We start from the raw sequence: 17,615 nt of genomic DNA on the forward strand, positions 1-17,615 counted from the left end.
TCTTTGCAGGATCAGGGCTTAATGTGACGGCTACCAGGAAAACTTCAAGTATAAAAAACATGTTAAAAATGATAATACACACACACACACCCACACACACCCACACACAAGCTTACCTGGGTACCATCATCTTTGGCTCTTTTAATAATGTTCTGACGTCCATCCACCCAATAGATTAGTTTATCTAAGGGATCATAATCAATGGCCTTAACATTTCTAAGACCATGCATAGGAAGGATGATATCTGGACTTTGCTGGTCATCTGGTATCATGCGACTGATTGCAGACTTCTGGCTGAACAGTAAAAAACTGCTGGGTGCTGAAACAAGTCCAACAAAATGCATAAGAAAAAAAAATGCAACACAACCCCCAAGTACACTGGTAGCAATCATTAGCCATGTAAGAAAATATTTGAAGGAAAAATTCTAGAGGACTGAAGAGAAAAATCTAGATGTGTGAAAAACGATCACAAAGAAAGCAAAACTACTCACAAGTTGACATTCTTGCTATTAAATCTTAAAAAGTCCCATTTTTGCTCAAAATTTCATAGTTTTTGAGGATGAGCCCAGCACTCTCTCATGGAGATATTATTTCTCCTTACTATCATGGAATACTCAAAATTACACAACAGGCAGCATGTTAATGACATGTTAGTTACTGTAGTTAGGCTAATAACAGTGAATTAGGAATCACATTATACTTTTAAATGCAAGTATTTTTACGTGTCATCCCTAGCTTGTTAAAGGTGACATGACATTCCTTCTTGCTTCTTTATGATTCTGTACTGGTGAGGAGGGGAAAGGGAGAGGGTTGAAAGCGTGTTTGTTTTTTTCCCAAAACACGTTTTCTTTTCCTATTGATTTTTTCATTAGAAACATAGCTCTTGGTGGAAAGAACTCTATGGACCATTGGATAACTAGCAGGACCATGACATCACACTTACAGAAGAAGTGAAATCTGTTTAATTGGGAGGGGATGGGACTACTACCCAGACAATTAAAAACCCTATGTTTTTGTTTTTGCTAACACTTGTTTAACTAAAACACTTGGGAGAAAAGATGCTTTTGTTTAGAATTTCACTCCCACCCACCCATCCATTAAAGGTTGGGAAAGCTTCTAATTCACAGCTGACTCACCAAAGAAACACTTCCAGCAAAACAAGAAAGACCAGACTTGACAGTACTGCTATTTCTAAGACTTTAAAAAACAAATCAACCTTTCAGTTTTTCATTAGGCATCATAGAAAGGGCACAAACCCCCTTTTCCCTGTTTGCAGATCACCTTTAAAACCAATACCTTTCAGATGTATGTATATGAATCGTTCCCTTTCTATAATAGAAAGCACCACAAGCAGCAACGAACTATAAGTATTTAAGAATATTCATAATAAAGAAAAGAACATACAACTACAGTTCCTGCTGTTGGGATCCAAGGTATAGTGAGAAGCACAGCCACATCTATATCCATTTGGTATGGCAAGGCACAATTGTCCACAGTGCCCATTGTTTTGCATGCAGTCATTCAAGCCATCCTGGCGCGAAGAGTGAAAGACCAATATATCCATCACAAAATCCAGATGTCCCTGAATAAGTGTCCGGTTCTTCCCATTTGTTTTGTCTGCTCTTTCTATACTGTGAAGGTTCCAGTCTGTCCAGTAGATGTAATCACTGTACTGTGTTAGTCCAAATGGGTGAGGTAGATCATCTGCTATTATTTCCCTTTCTTGACCTGGAAATGTAACTACATACTGTTAGCAATAATCATAAGCAGTAACTGAAACTCAGTTGCAAAAAAGTGACAAAAAGGTTATTTAATCCTGTGTGAATAAAATGTAATTTTTTAAACTCATTTTATTTTTGAAAGATAATTTGCTAAGGGTCAGTATAATGGAATTTGTGTTAATTCCACAATATCCTCCTACGAAGAGGTAGCCACTAAGACAAAATTCTGATAGCCTTACTCTTACTGAGTAATATCTTACTTCAGAAATAGTGCCATTGAAATTACTATCATTTTAAGAAATATTACTTTGTGTCAGAGAGTTAACAACCCAAACTGAATCCAGAGAAAGATCTTTAAAAAGACACTCTAATCCATGACAAACACTCGATCTGGATAAAAAAATAACCTTATAACACATATGAAACAAATACTGTGAGCAATGTGCTCCAAAGTGCCATACAAATAATCAGCAGGATTCAGTGATAAAGCTGATCCAGAGAAATTCTGAAATTGTAGTTAAATTATAAAAAAAAACCCTACAGTTGCTATGCAATTTAAGATGATTCAGATATTCAAAATGATTTCCTGCATTGGTCTGGAAAAAATCCCAATACCCCCACATGACAGTGCTTAATTACTAAAGTTCATCATCTATGACTTTTATCACCTTCTTCTGGAGCGCCAGGACTGGCCAACGTATGATATTGGCCTAGATTAACCATTATGGAAAACCTTATCGTACTGTATGTAGTCAATGGAGCGATGACAATTTACATCAGTTGAGGAGGTACTCCTAAATGTCTTCATGGTTTAAAATAATCTTTTTGGCATGTGTCTTGGGGGACAGGGTTTTTTTTTAAATCCCCCACCCCCTCCACACACACAAGCACACTCCTAAGATTATTTTGAATGCCCTGTTTTTTTCATGAGTTGGCTTAGGCTAGACGAGGAAAACAAAGTTTAGACAGAGTGAAAAGCCATTTTACTACAATTTTTTTTTTTTTTAAATTCACTTACTCCAGGCAGAAAGTTCCTAATGAACCAACTTGATCTAGCTGAGTTGAAATTTATGTTGGTTTTTTTGCTAGTTCCCAGGTTAAGTAAACAAAACCCGAAGAAGGAGATGTTTTTATATGCTTGTGGGGTCTGAGAGCAGGCTGAGAACACCCTCTGCTCACAAATTTAAGATTGCTGTATTCACTGCTGCTCATAGCAGCTCAAGCACTTACTGCCAGCAGACAATGGCAATGCTGTATCACAGCCGGCCTACAGCCCATCATGTACGTTAGCCAGGGTTGATATTGATCCCAATGATATAGAAATGGTTTCTAGTTTTTCTTTTCCATGTGTTTTCATCTGTGTGCATACAGGATTACTGACGTAAATGCAGCTGTGTTTAATTCAACATTTAGCTCAGGAGTGGATATTTGGGAGTTCTGGAGCTCAGTACGTTGTGAAAAAAAGAGGCAATGGAAAGTCAAAGAGTATTGGTGCTAGGTACATCATTTCCCTCATTTATTCAAAATGTGCCAGGGGCTCGTATTCTAATTGATGGCCACGCCCAAGACATGATTTACCATTTGTATTATTTAAGCAAGCAGCTTTTGAGTGTGATCTGAGCACAGAAAAAGCATCTAAAACTTTCTTGAAGGAAAATAAATTTCCCATGTCCCGGTAACTCCAAACTGCCAAAATAAACTGTACAAGTTTCATTTCAAAGTGTAACTTTTCATGGAAAATTAAAAGAGGCCTGAAAACAAGAGTTTAATATGGAATTATCTGTCTTATCAACTATAATGTCATGGCAGTGACTCTGAAATAGTTAATGTAAATGCCATGATGTTTGTTTACCTTTTGCCATATACTTTTAATACAGAAGTTCTAGAGGTATTACTCTGTATCTAACAAAGGCAGCATGGTCTATGCAAATAAACATGTGACAGGGAACTCAGGAACTCCTGGATTTTAATTCTGATTCTACCATCAATTTCTTGTGTTCATCAGGCAGTTTTTAGATAAAAATGGAGATAATTCAGTCTACCTCATCTGGCTTTTTGAAGAATTGTTAACATTTACAAAGCACTTTGAAGATGTAAAGATCTACACAAAGTGCTAAACACAGTATTATCAGTTCCTTCCTTTATTCAATTAGCCAGCAAGTCAATGTTAACGTAAAGATTTAATAAGCCTTAAATGCAAAAAAGCTTTTGAAGATCTAAAAAATACCATAGGAAAACACATGTAAATGTTGGGAGGTTAATTCCATAGAACGTTTAGCTAGCTGTACAGCACCAAGGATGTAGGTAGCAAAGGTGGATTTTGGTTTGAATTCTGAATTTGCAGAGCCAGTCTGCAGCTGGAATCTGCCTTTGATGGGGACAGGGCTGTGCAGTTAGGCAACAGAAGTTGTGTCCAGACTCTCAGATTAGGGGCCAATTAAACTGGAACAAAAGTAAGAAGATTTCGGTTTTTTTAACTTGGAGAAACAAAGAGACTGAGGCTCTGTGTCTTTGCTCTCGTAGAAGATATGGGTAATTTAATACCAGCAGCAGAAAAAAGGAAGTTAAAATAATCTCTCTGGTGTAGGATTTTAGTCAGAAGAATAAACTGTTTGTCATTTAACTTTCCCTGCATTTGTAATTTTTAAAGTGCAGTTTCTTTGTTATAGGAAATGCTTTAGAAAGCCTGGTTCATTTTTTACCAATTTTTTTCTGTTACTTTAAATGTTTAGTTCACAATTTTGTTGAACTTGCAAACAAAGTTTATGTATGTTTAATTTTGCTATCATGTGGATTTTACTCTACTACTTTCCAAAATATTAATTAGCACAAACTAGAGTGGTGGTAGGAAATTTAAGTCTAATTCAACCACTTCCAAAATGCATTAAACATCTTGGGGGATAGAAGGGGAAATCAATGTATCAATCCTGTAAGCTTGTAATGCAAGAAAAATAAAGGTTAGTTTGGATGCAACCACCTCCACTTTTAACTAAACTTTCTAAAAGAAAATCTACCAAATGCCCTTACTGGGGACAGCACACAGTTCTGTACAAAAACACCATGATGTGTCTTTCTTTTAATATAACAGCAGATTACCTAGCATGTTTGATGACTCAATCATATTTGTGTCTAGGTCAGTCCAATATAGTCTTTGGTCTGAATAGTCAATAGTTAAATCATTGGCACGTCCCACTTTATCCACCAAAGTGATGCTGTTTGTCCCATCCATATATGCCCGAACGATCCTTGGTTTACCTCCCCATTCTGTCCAGTACATATACCTGCAATCAAAAAACAGAAAAAAAATAGGGACCTCTTTATGATATGGATTCAAATCCAGCTTTGGTACCCAAGGCTCCCAAAGATTTTAGCTGCTATGGTAACTGGTAGGCGATCAATCAACAAAATAAATACATAAATAATTAATTTCATTGAGTTCAAGTTAAGCATGTGTGCTTTGATGGATTGGGCCAGAGTGCTTAGCACTATGCAGGATCAAGCCTGATATGCTTTAAATCTACTACTATCCCTATATAACTGCATGCCTCCTTGTGATGAACTGCTTAATTCTTTCAGATGAGAAATAAAACTAGGGCCCTGACCACTTGTGGTGCTGAAAGGTACTGTAGAATTTCCACTATGAGTAAGGGTATGAAGCTTGTTGCCCTAGGGCTTGTCTACAGACACCCGATGCAGCTGCATGTCTGGTGAAGACACACTGTGCCAAGAGGAGAGAGCTCTCCCATCAGCATAATAAAACCACCTCTGCAAGCAGCAGTAGCACTGTCCACACTGGCATTTATGGGGGTGGTTTATTCACACCTCTGAGCAACATAAGTTATGCCATCATAAGCTATAGTGTAGACACAGCCTTAGTCAGATTTAGGTGTTGCAACCCAACTAAATTCCTCTGCAGTTACAACTGAATAAAAATAAATGCCACTTTATTTCCTGCACTAATACCATTGGTATGAATGTGTTTGACATTTGAATTCCACCCCAGAAGTACTTAGATTTCTGTGGTCGATGAAGTGAACTCAACATACTTTAAAACAGGAAGCGTCACACAATACATCTCCCACTTTTTCTAATTTACATGTGACACACACTTATTGCAAGTTGAAATATCCCATGTAACTGTGTGAAGCTAATTAGTGGATGTTAAAGTTGTCTTTACTGTTTCAAAAAGCAAAAGCAAACGGAAGTTAATTAACAATCATTTTAAATTTTGCATTACAGCCCCTATCCATTTCCTGGAGGTGCTATGGAGATTACTCCATTAATGTCTATACAGTGCTCTGAGATTTCCTGATGAAATGGTGTTAGAGAAATACAAAGTATGCTGTAATGTAAAAGTAGATATATTATTAATTACTGTTACGCTTATATAAAAATAAATAATGCTCCTTACCCTTGAGTGGGATCAAGAGCCAAAGACCTGGGGTTATCCAAATCCTTCCACACAAGAACCTGTCTGTACTGTCCATCCAGGCGCGCTACTTCAATTCGGTTGGTTCCAGTATCTGCCCAGTAAAGGTTCTTACCCATCCAGTCTACTGCCATTCCCTCAGGGTAGTCTAACCCAAACTCAATCACGTGCTCAACAGAGCTCCCATTCATGAAAGCCCGGCTTATGGTCTGAAAAACAATCAGGTAAAACATTACTGTTCCTTATGGACGCGCACCAAATTAAGGGATCAAAACTCTATGAAGGTTATTGTTTAATAAAAATTCAAATGTAAATCCCCAAGCATTAAATGCTGAACGCATGCCTTTGCAATTTATATTTATATAATCTATACTGATAACAAACACATTAATTCAAAAGAATTAATTTTTAGAAATCACTAGTGATTTTAGGTGCTCCCCTTGAGATCCATAAAGGGACCTGATTTTCAGAAAGTGCTCATCACACACCCTCTGAAAATCAGATCCCTTTAAGGGGTCCCATGGTAGGAACCTAATTATTGAACCTCCCACCCCAAATCCCTGTACACTTTTAAAAATTGTAGCCCAACTTCTTTTCTCTGTTTATTCTTTGTAATGTTTTCAACTTATATAGGAATGTATCTTCATTTGGAGAAAGGGGAATTAACTGATTGGTTTTCCTGTATTAGTCAAAGCTTGTCTCAGCATTAATGAGAAGGGTGAGTTTGCTGGTTCTACCTAAATATCAGTTATACATGCTTAGCAGATCAAGGAATAGGTACATAGCACACAAGAAACTAATGATAACAATGTGCATGTAAAATGGCCACCATACAGTATCCAGTAATAGCATCTGGAGCCAGAATACAATTTCTGCTTTCCAATTTAGGACCAAGTCAATTCTGAGTAACCACTTGACACAGATTATGTCTGCTACCCTATTCAATTTCATGACAACTTGAAAAACTAATGAATTAACATACTGGGAGACTGGATGACTCAAGAGAATGATTTTCATCTACATGTGAGTGAGTGGGTGGGTGGGCCTGCATGTGAGAGTGTGAAGGAAAGATGTTGCCCTCTAGTGGTTGACCTATAAAAAGGATAGCAGTAGAATGTTCTACTAACAGGTAAGGGAGCGCTAGTTCCAGTTCTCAAGGTGCATGTGATTTATTAAGTAATTGTGTTTGTGGTCTAGAGCACATGAATTTATTACACTGACACAGTTCCTAGTGGGAAGGTGTCCACATCACAAAACCCACTACCAGCATTAAACAGACACCATAGTTAATCTCAGTGGGGAAGGGAGGCTGTGGAAAATGAACTACTCTCGTGATCCCTAGAAGTGAACCCTTCCCTCTTATGGCTGAAGCACTCTAGCAGAAGAGTTTCCATAGCGTGTGGTGTACCTATTAAGAGACTAAACAGAGGAGTTCATTTTCCAGTGATGACAATCTGACATTTTCCATCAGTACTAAATTCACTTAAAAAGAAAATAAAACAACAATGATAGATGATGCAACACTCTCCTCAGCCTGCACCTGGATATAAACCAGAAATGTCACATATCAAATTTCAAACTGCTACAGAAACATACTGATATAGTATTTTATTGTGAAAATTTTGTAAGCTCCCTTGCTGAAACGCAGCAAGTGGGAGCCACAGCTAAGGATAAGAGATCCAAAGTTTATTTGCCAAATTTTAATACTTCCTAGATTGGATTCCAAATCAAAATAGGAGTGGGTTAGCAAGTTTAGTAGAGTGCCAACCCTGGCATTCAAATTACCACGATATGTGGCATGCACAAAGCATGTCTGAAACAGATAAATGTATGGATTCAATGCATACAGCAGCCAAGATTTAGACATGCAATATAATATGATACACTCATTTTGGTATTTACTTGAAGCGCTAACATGTCTATCACCCAACTATGTATTTACAATCCAACTGTTTCTAAACCCAATAGTTTCTTTGAACACGATTCAATGATAATATCAGCAACTATATGCTATATTATATAACAAACAGAGCTTTGTTTGATTAAAGGGACTATACTGTGACTTCATATTCAGGGAATTCAAATGTCAATAATACCTTCAAGCTAATATCAGTCCAATAGATTCTATTATCAGATACATCAAAATCAAGAGCAGATGCCTCTTTGACACCAGTAAGAGGAATAGCTACATCATTATTGTTGGTTTCAAGGGAAATCCTATGAATTGCTGCTCTGCTGGTGAAAACAAGGAAGGCTTCAGGAATGATGCAGGTCTTCATGTCACTCAGCAACTCCAGTCCTATGGGACAAGCACATCTGGTTTCCTGAGGTGTGAAGAAACACAGATGGCTACAGCCTCCATTATTTTCAGCACAAGGATTGGTTCCTGAAAAGCAGACATTGGTCCATTAAGGATAAAACTGGCTGGGATGGAATCATATGCAATATATTTACAGGCTTATGAGATAACATACTGCTGTGAATGTCAACAGGGAATCCAAAAATCAACTCAGACCTTTCCCTTTCAACCCCAGGATTTAGAGGCTAGTATTAGACTTCTTATAATAACTGATAACTTCTCCAATTATTTTCTTCTGTTTTTCTCCACAGATTTCATTCCTGTACCAAAAACAAACAGTTGTATTTGTTTTGTCTGTTTTTGGCCAGGCAACTAATCTTCATCTCAGCTGAACCACCAATTTTTAAATGTACTTGAGTTCAACGACATGCACGGGTGAGATCAGAGTTCAACAATGCAGCTCCTTTCCCCAGCTGTTAAATCCAAACAACTGCTCAGATTCATCATTAAGCATAATTCCAATAAGATCATCGCCCACCCGCCCTCATTTGGTCAAGTGAACCAGCGTGCCTACGAATAAATGCTGAGGGGTTGGCAGATGGTTGGAGGTCGGAGGACAACATGAAAGCCACTCTCCATCAGTGGCAAACAGAAGTTTAGCCATTTTAAAAAAATTGTTACTATGGTTAAGTCTCAAAAGTCAGTCCAGTCCAAGGTTAGTTTTCTTTTATAGAGGACAAAGATTCTAGACCAGATCCTCAGACTGAATTCAGTGGAGCTAATTTGATTCACACCGGCTAATGATCTGGCTCCATAACATGCAAGTATTTTCTTTGTTACAGTTATTTTGTGTGGCTTCCTTGAAGAACCCTACACTCTTCCAGGCCTATTTAACATGAGTGACTTTGATAAATAAGCTAATGTGTTTGTTGGTTTTTTAAGAGGTATGTAACCAAAGCAAATATTCAGGGGCAAACTGTAAAATGACCACAAAAATATTTCTATCAATCTTTTATCTTTTTGCACGTATCATGGGCTTGGGTGGTTTAGCGTGAAATTTAATTTGTGCCGTATCTGTCTGATACTGGTGCATTATGGTATTTGATGCATTAGGGAATTACCCATTTCACAGTGTATCATGTTACAAACTGAGGGGGTACATTCTGCTATCCACGTGATTCACAGAAAGTACAGACATCTGTACACGAGACGGCATGAGACTGCTCTACGCTGAGCATCTCCTGAAAGGTGCTCAGCACCCTTGACTCCTGTTATAACAATCAATTACTTGTGCTACAGTAGCATCTCGAGGCCTCCTCACTCAGGTCAGAGCTCCAGGCAGTGTATACACGCAGAGTGAATGAGTCACTGCCACTAAGAACTACTGAAGTCAGGAGTAGTTCACACTGCTTGACAACTCACATTGCTCTAGGGCCTGAAACCAATTCCAGTGCTCCTATTCCTACACTGAAGTTCTTGCTAGGGTGAACTGAGAGTGGGATCAGGTTAATGAACACATTTAACAGCAACTGGGATCTATGTCCAACTTCTTTTTTAGTGCAATGCCTGGGTCTAGATTTAAGTGCCTCTCTGAGTTCAACAGAAAGCTTTGTTCTGACTGAAAGACACAGAAAAAGCTCCTTAGTTATTCTCTATCTGAACCCAGTACAGAATATTGTTCTACCTTGGAGGACCCACACTCTGAAGATCATCATGTATTTGTGCTGGAAAAACAGGGTGACAATAGGAAAATATTTCCCCCAAGGGAAACGGCTTTAAATTCAGTGTGCCCCAAAAGATTTCACAGTGAGTTTCCTCCCACAACTTTTCCTCTGCCTCCCCAAGCAGGAGAATCCCACAGGTCCACCTAGCTGGTCCTTTTCTTTGCCCTTTCTCAGCGATTTTCAGGTGAATCATCCTTTCATCTGGGACTCTGCAGTCATAAAGACTAGTGCATATGTCCTGCTTTCCCAGTTCTCAGGCCGTACAAGATAAACTGACTGCTTGCAAGACTCCCACCTTCTTATTCTGCCTGACTGGTATGCTACAAAGAGCAGCTCCTTGACTTTCGTAGTATGTAGATTACCATGGATAAAGGTAGCGACTGTGTGACAGAGACACATGTACACAAGGAGACAGCCAGTCACAACCAAGCATGGGAAGCAACAAGAGGGAACAATAGGGGACATGCACAGGGGATGCCAAATTGTACAAGGGGTGCAGGTGCAAAGACTGGGGCAGATAGCAGCTTAGCAGGGGAAAACTGGTAGGGTTTTAGTGGTAATACTTAATTTGGATCTCATCACCACCTCCCCCTCCACTAGCAAGCGTATATGAGTGAGTAGGCAATTCCTCCTTTGTTAAAAATGGAAATTAAATTAAAGCCCTGCTACATATCACATAGCGTGACAGAAGCTGCTGCAAAGGATTTATGCTTACTGTAACTAAGAGGTTAGGAAGACACAGCAGCAGGAGCTACAGCATTTTGTGGCACTCTGCATACATGTCAGGGAAATCATGTACATCTTGTCATACCACTCCTAGCTTGTGGCAGGATACACCCTATGTTGATTGTTACAGCGGAAAAGCATGGAAAAGATGCTTGACAGGTGTCCATCACGTCAATGAAATGCTGTAATAAGCTACAAAACGTTGCCTCCTCACTGACACTGGATGAACAGTTGTCTAATGTTTAAGAATAATAGGGCAAGAAAACTGCTTTCATTTTGTATTAGTCTGCAATATGAGAAGAAACTATCAGGTGTATTTTTATACATGGTAGTATTCTGATGGCAATTGTCACGAAAGTAGGCTTTCCTCTTGTAATATTTTAACTATGCTAGCTTCACAAAAATAGGTACAATTTCCCTTTAAACAGCATTAGAATATATTAGAGCATGATTATTCCTGTCAAAAGTGGTGAATGTTATTGTTTTACAAAAGCAAAACCATCTGGAAAGTGTCTCAATTCCATTTTACATTGCTCATGCTTACCAAATACTTTGGTGACACTTGCTGCTTTAAGGCCCATTAGGTCTGGCAACTGATCTATTATGATATCCCTGCTTGCCCTTATTTTGTGAACTCTTTCAATGCTTCTTCTCTGCCAATCTGTCCAATAGATGTAGTCCCCCAGCAAAGTAAACCCAAATATATGAGGAAGCTTATCTTCTAGTAGAGTTTTTCTCATTGTTCCGTCAACATTTATTACCTGTGGGACAGATAAGAGAGGAAAAACAATCACTTCTAATACAGTAGTTGTAGTTGAAGTTGAAACAAATCTGATCACACTTTGACCTGAAGGTACTTTCACCACTCCACCAACCGTATCTAGAGACCACCTCCTTGTGGAAACAAAAATCTCATGATATATATTGAATGGATTTAGGAAATGGTCTAACACAAATGAAGTGCTAGAATTTCTAGACAAAGTAGGAACAACTCTTCTGTACAGCATAACATTTCAGGTGAGGAGGCAGCCATGCAATCTATGTCCGCTATGTCACCTATATGCAGAGCTAGGTCAGAAAATGGATTTTCCATTCTGTAAAAAAAAAAAAAAAAAGAATTGATATTTCAAAAAATTAACAAAAAATGTATCCCAAATTAGGAAGACAAGCCAAAATTCCAATTTTTTTTTAGTGAAATTACATTTTGAAAAAAATTAATTTTGGGTCAACTGGAAAACGAGGTTACTTACCAGTAACTAATGTTCTTTGAGATGTGTTGCTCATGTCCATTTCACTGTAGGTGAGTGCACACCACCATGCACTGTTCTCAGAACTTTTCCCCCCTTAGCAGATCCCATAAAGCCAGCTCCGGTGCCCCCTGGAGCCCCACGCACATGCAGCAGTATATGAGGCGCTGCCGGCCCTATGCCCCCTCAATTCCTTCTTTCTGCCAACTCCAGCAGCGGGGACGGGGGTGGGCTGTGGAATGGACATGATCAACACATCTCGAAGAACATCAGTTACTGGTAAGTAACCTTGATTTCTCTTACGAGTGCTTGCTCATGTCCATTCCACTATAGGTGACTAACAAACAATACCTTGGAGGTGGGTAGGAGTTACCGGTGAGCTGCCCTCAGCACCGCTCTGCTGAATCCCACGTCCTCTCTCGCCTGCTGGACAATGGCGTAGTGGGACGTGAAGGTATGCACCGACGACCAGGTGGCGGCTCTGCAGATGTCCTGCAGGGGCACTCTCTCCAGGAAGGCTGTAGATGAGGCTTGAGCTCTGGTTGAGTGCACTGTGATGGTTCCCAGAAGCGGCACCCTTGCCTGATCATAGCAGAACCTGATGCATGATGTAAAACACGAGGAAATAAGTTGGGTGGAGACAGGTGAGCCCTTCATCCGGTCAGCCACTGCAACGAAGAGCCGCGTCGATTTCCAGAACGGCTTTGTACACTCGATGTAGAAGGCCAGGGCTCGTCTCACGTCCATCGAGTGCCATCTCCTCTCCTCCTCCGAACCGTATGGTTTGGGAAAAAACTCAGGGAGAAAAATATCTTGGTTACAATGAAATTGGGAAACCACCTTGGGCAGGAAGGCTGGATGCAGTCTTAACTGCACCTTATCCTTATAAATGCTGTTTAAGGGGGCTCCGAGGTCAAGGCCCTAATCTTGGAGACCCTCCTAGCTGAGGTAATGGCCACCAGGAAGGCTACATTCCATGAAAGCATGAGCAGACAGCATGAAGCCATGGATTCAAAGGGGGGCCCCGTGAGTCTCGAGAGGACCAGGCTGAGATCCCAGGGAGGCACCGGGTCATGGACCTGTGGATAGAGCCTCTCCATACCCTTGAGGAGCCTGACCAACATGGGGTGGGAGAGCAGGGATCTCCCCTCTAGTGGCTGGTGAAAGGCCGAAATGGCCACTATGTGAGCCCTTAATGAGGCCAGCACCAGACCCTGGAGCTTTAGCTGGAGCAGGTACTCCAGGATCACCTGTATAGGTGAGAGGCTGGGCGGAATGCCCCGGGACTCCGCCCAACAGGTAAACTGCCTCCACTTAGCCCAATACATGACCTATATAGAAGGTTTCCTGCTGCCCAGCAGGACTCGTTGGACCTGCACCGAGCAGGCTCTCTCTCACTCCGTCAGCCACAGAGCCTCCAGGCCATGAGGTGCAGGGAGTCCAAGTCTGAATGCAACAGGTGACCACGGTCCTGGGAGAGAAGGTCGTGTCATCTCGCGGGCTCCAGGGGCGGGGCAATCGAAAGGTCCAGCAGCATGCTGAACCAATGCTGTAACAGCCAGGCCGGAGCGATGAGTATAACATCCGCCTTGTCCCTCTTTATTTTCAGCAGGACCTTGGGGCAGAAGTGGAATGGGCGGAAATGTGTACATAAGGGTCCCCCCATCCAGTCAATGAGGAACCCATCGGAAATCAACCCAGTCTCGCGACCCTGGAGCAAGCAGAACCTCGGACACTTTGAGTTCCAGGCTGACGCGAATAGGTCCATTTGGAGAACACCCCACTTCTGGAAGATCGTAGTCATGACCTCCGGATGCAACGACTAGTCGTGGCGGGGTAGAAACAACCTGCTGAGGCGATCCGCCTCATCGTTCCTCACTCCCAGGAGGTGAGAGGCAGTCAAGTGGAAATTGTGCCTCATGGCAAAGTCCCACAGGTGGATGGCTTCCTCGTAGAGGGCCGAGGAGCATGCTCCCCCCTGCCTGTTTATGTAAAACATAGCTGTGGTGCTGTCCGTCAGCACCTGCACTACTCTGCCTGTCAGGAATTGGAGGAAAACTTTGCACGCTAGGCGACTGGCCCTCAGCTGCTTCACATTGATGTGCAGGCGCCTCTCCTCCCCCGCCCAGAGCCCGAGTGCCTAGGTTGGCGCTGATGTGGGCTCCCCATCCTACATCCGAAGCATCGGAGATTAGGGTGACCGACGGGACCGGTTCTCTGAAAGGAACGCTTTTCATCACTGCCCTGGGAATCCACCACCAGTTTAGGGAGGCTAGGACTGGCAGGGGAACTGTGACCACCCGGTCCAATGGGTGTCTGCTCGGCACATATACCGAGGCCAACCACGCCTGAAGCAGTCTGAGCCTCAGGCGAGCTAGTCTCACTACGTATGTGCAAGCCGCCACGTAGCCTAACAGCTGTAGGCAGTGCCTGGCTGTTGTCGTGGGGCATCGGTGCAGCTGGGAGATGATAGAGACCATCACCTAGAAATGTGGCTGAGGCAGGAAGGCTCTGGCCTGGGAAGTGTCTAGGGTGGCCCCAATTAATTCTATATGTTGCACTGGGGTTAGTGTGGACTTCTGCTCGTTTATGAGCAGTCCCAGCCTGCTACACGTGGAGCGAGTAAAAGTCACGCTCTCCTGCACTTGGGACCTGGACCTGCCCCTGATCAGCCAATAGTCCAGGTAAGGAAAGGTTTGCACATCCTTTCATCTCAGGTGGGCAGCCATTACCTCCATGCATTTGGTGAACACCCTTGGAGCCAAAGATAGGCCAAAGGGCAGGGCTGTAAACTGGTAGTGGGAGCCAGTCACCATGAAACAGAGGAAATGCCTGTGGCTAGGGAGGATAGACACATGAAAGTATGCATCCTTGAGGTCGAGGGTGGCATACCAATCTCCTGAATCCAGGGAAGGGATTAAGGAGGCTAGGAAAATCATGCAAAACCTGATGAGGTTAAAATTATATCTACCCAGGAGGGCCTGATGGTTGGCAATCCTGAACTGCAGGGCTGCCATGGAATAAATCTTTCTCCCAAACAAATCCAGCTTTTTGTTGTCTTTGTTCTTGGGAGCGGAACCTGGCTGACTTTGCCTGTCCCACTGGTTGGCTGTGTCTACCACCAGGGTTCCTGGGGCTGGGTGAGTAAACAAATACTCGAACCCTTCGACCGGGACATAATACTTTTTCTCTGCCACCTTTGACATAGGGGTGACCGAGGAAAGGGTTTGCCACAGGACCTTTACAATTTTGAGGACCCTATCGTGGACTGGTAAAGGCCACTGTCACTGGGGAAGCCGCTGCCAGCACATTGAAGAGGGTATCACTGGCCTCCTCTAATTCCTTCACCTCCAGCCCTAAGTTAGAGGCCACCCTCTTGAGCAGCTCCTGGTGCACCCTAAAATCCTCCAGTGGCGCCACGTGGTCCCTGGAGACTGTCTCGTCCAGTGAGGAGGAAGAGGACTGCCAGGGCACGTCCTGCAGGTGCTTCCCCACTGATTAAGGGATGCACCCATGGAGGGTCCCTCCATGGGGTCCGACTCCTCATCCAAGGAGTAGTGTCTATGGGCCTTCTCCTGTGCCGGGGGTACAGACTGAATGCCCAATGAAAGGGTGGATTGGGGTCCTGGCCCCAACTGGATGCCCCATGGGGCCCAATAAGGCCATTGTTGTGGCCACTGTCCCTGGGGCCAACCTGGGGCTGACTGCGCCACTGGCTGTGACGCCTTGTGGGGGCATCAGCTGTCCCGACCACTGTCCCCCCTGTGAGATCCCGAGCCACTGGACTGGTGGTGCCGTGCATGTCCTCAGTCCCGGGTGCCGTTCCATGCTAGGGACCATTCTCTCAATGCCTCCAACCTGGAGAACAACAAGGACTGCCTCCGTCGCCGTGAGCGGTGCCAGGGAGTGGAGGTGCACTCCGAAGAGCTCAAGGTACCAGAGAGTCATCTCAGTACAGATGACTTGCAGTGCCACTTGCGCTTAGGTGACCAAGACTGGTGCTGCTCCGAGCTCTGCGGTGCCGAACTGGACTCCGGTGACTGGGTTCCACGTTGGGGGCCACACGGTGCTGAGTCCTCCGATGGCAACTGGATTCTGGTGGGTGAATTCCTCAGTGCCAGATCCTCCAACGGTGACTGGGTTCTGCACCGCCTCGGTGCAGGCAAACTCCTTGGTGCCGGAGATCTGGAATAGGAGCTGTCCGAGCACCGCCTGACAGACCTCGACTGGTGCTGCCTCTTGGCTTGTGCTGCCTCCGGTGCCGGGGACCAACATCAGAGCCCAGAGGGAGACTCCTCATCCTGAGTTGAAGCAGGCCAGCTTGATGCCGCCGACCTGGAGCAACTGTTGGGGGAGCGTCCTTGCTCTACCCCCAGTTGCCGTCTGGCAGGAGATCTTTCTCCCTGTACTGGGGATCTCCACCACCCTTCAGGGGGACCCAATGCGAGTTTGCTCCGGGACACTGGCCCCTTCTCCCTCGGCGAAGTGGAGGGCGGAGGTGGCGTAGGCAAGGCCAACAACGCTCTTGCCACCTGAAAAGCCTCCGGTGTCAGCAGGGGCACTCTCCCACTCCCAGGAGTCAGGGGAGGCTCCCTGAGCAGAGATGCAGGCACCAGAGAAGACTCGACGGGCTGAGTTTGGTGCATCTCCGCACTCGACCCTGCCCATACCGACGGCACAGGGGAGTGTCCACGCTCTGCGCACTGTCTCTTCTTCTTCGGCACCAGGGATGTTGCTCAGTGCCGAGGTGGGGCAGGACAGCTTGGATGCCGGGCGGAGTGCTGCCTCCATGAGCAGACTTTTAACCAGATCTCTCGGTCCTTCTGAGTCTGCGGCTTAAAGCTCCTGCAGATCTTGCACTTATCTTTTCTGTGCTCTTCCCCCAAGCACTTAAGGCACCGATCGTGGGGGTTGCTGAAGCCCAGTGACCGGGCTGCTTTAAATCGCTGCAGGGATTTACTTATCTAACTACACTTAACAACACTTAAATACACTTAACAACTACTTAAAGCTAGCTAAACTACTTTGAATAACAAACAGGTCAAAGAAGGGGAATAGAACTTGCAGAGAGCAAGGCTAGTTCCAGCAACCATCACGGGCGGAAAGAAGGAACTGAGGCGGCGTAGGGCCAGCAGTGCCTCATATACCGCAGCATGTGCGCGGGACTCCAGGGGGCACCAGAGTTGGCCCTACAGGATCTGCTAAGGGGAAAAAGGTTCCAGGAACCATGCACTGTGGTGTGCACTCACCTGTAGTGGAATGGACGTGAGCAATCACTCGAAGAACATTTCATTTTTATTTTGATCCTTTTACTTTTTTATATATAAAGCTAATTTAAAAAACAAAAAGTAATTTCAAAGTGAAAATTAACATTTTCCTTTCCAAAGATGTCCAGAATAGGATATTTCAACATTTTTTATTTTTTTTCCCTTTTTTCCCCCTAAATAAAATCTTATAGAAACGTGTACA

At 43.4% G+C, this 17,615-nt stretch overlaps 1 protein-coding gene across 4 annotated transcripts in view; it reads right to left on the reverse strand.

Annotated features, from left to right (window-relative positions):
• LRP5 (LDL receptor related protein 5) overlaps nucleotides 1-17,615 on the reverse strand; it is a 233,707-nt gene that overhangs the window by 36,275 nt on the left and 179,817 nt on the right. For all 4 annotated transcript variants that reach the window (XM_067540474.1, XM_067540473.1, XM_067540472.1 and 1 more), the window contains 6 exons: nucleotides 11,444-11,660; nucleotides 8,247-8,536; nucleotides 6,133-6,359; nucleotides 4,818-5,002; nucleotides 1,405-1,728; nucleotides 117-319 (listed from right to left, as the gene is read on the reverse strand). In XM_067540474.1, the coding sequence (XP_067396575.1) occupies nucleotides 117-319; nucleotides 1,405-1,728; nucleotides 4,818-5,002; nucleotides 6,133-6,359; nucleotides 8,247-8,536; nucleotides 11,444-11,660 (1,446 nt within the window). The remainder of the gene's footprint in view (nucleotides 1-116; nucleotides 320-1,404; nucleotides 1,729-4,817; nucleotides 5,003-6,132; nucleotides 6,360-8,246; nucleotides 8,537-11,443; nucleotides 11,661-17,615) is intronic.

This window comes from Emydura macquarii, unplaced genomic scaffold (genome assembly GCF_026122565.2).
Source record: "Emydura macquarii macquarii isolate MOO-44397 ecotype Brisbane River unplaced genomic scaffold, CSIRO-AGI_Emac_v2 contig_587, whole genome shotgun sequence".
Classification (NCBI taxonomy): domain Eukaryota; kingdom Metazoa; phylum Chordata; order Testudines; family Chelidae; genus Emydura; species Emydura macquarii.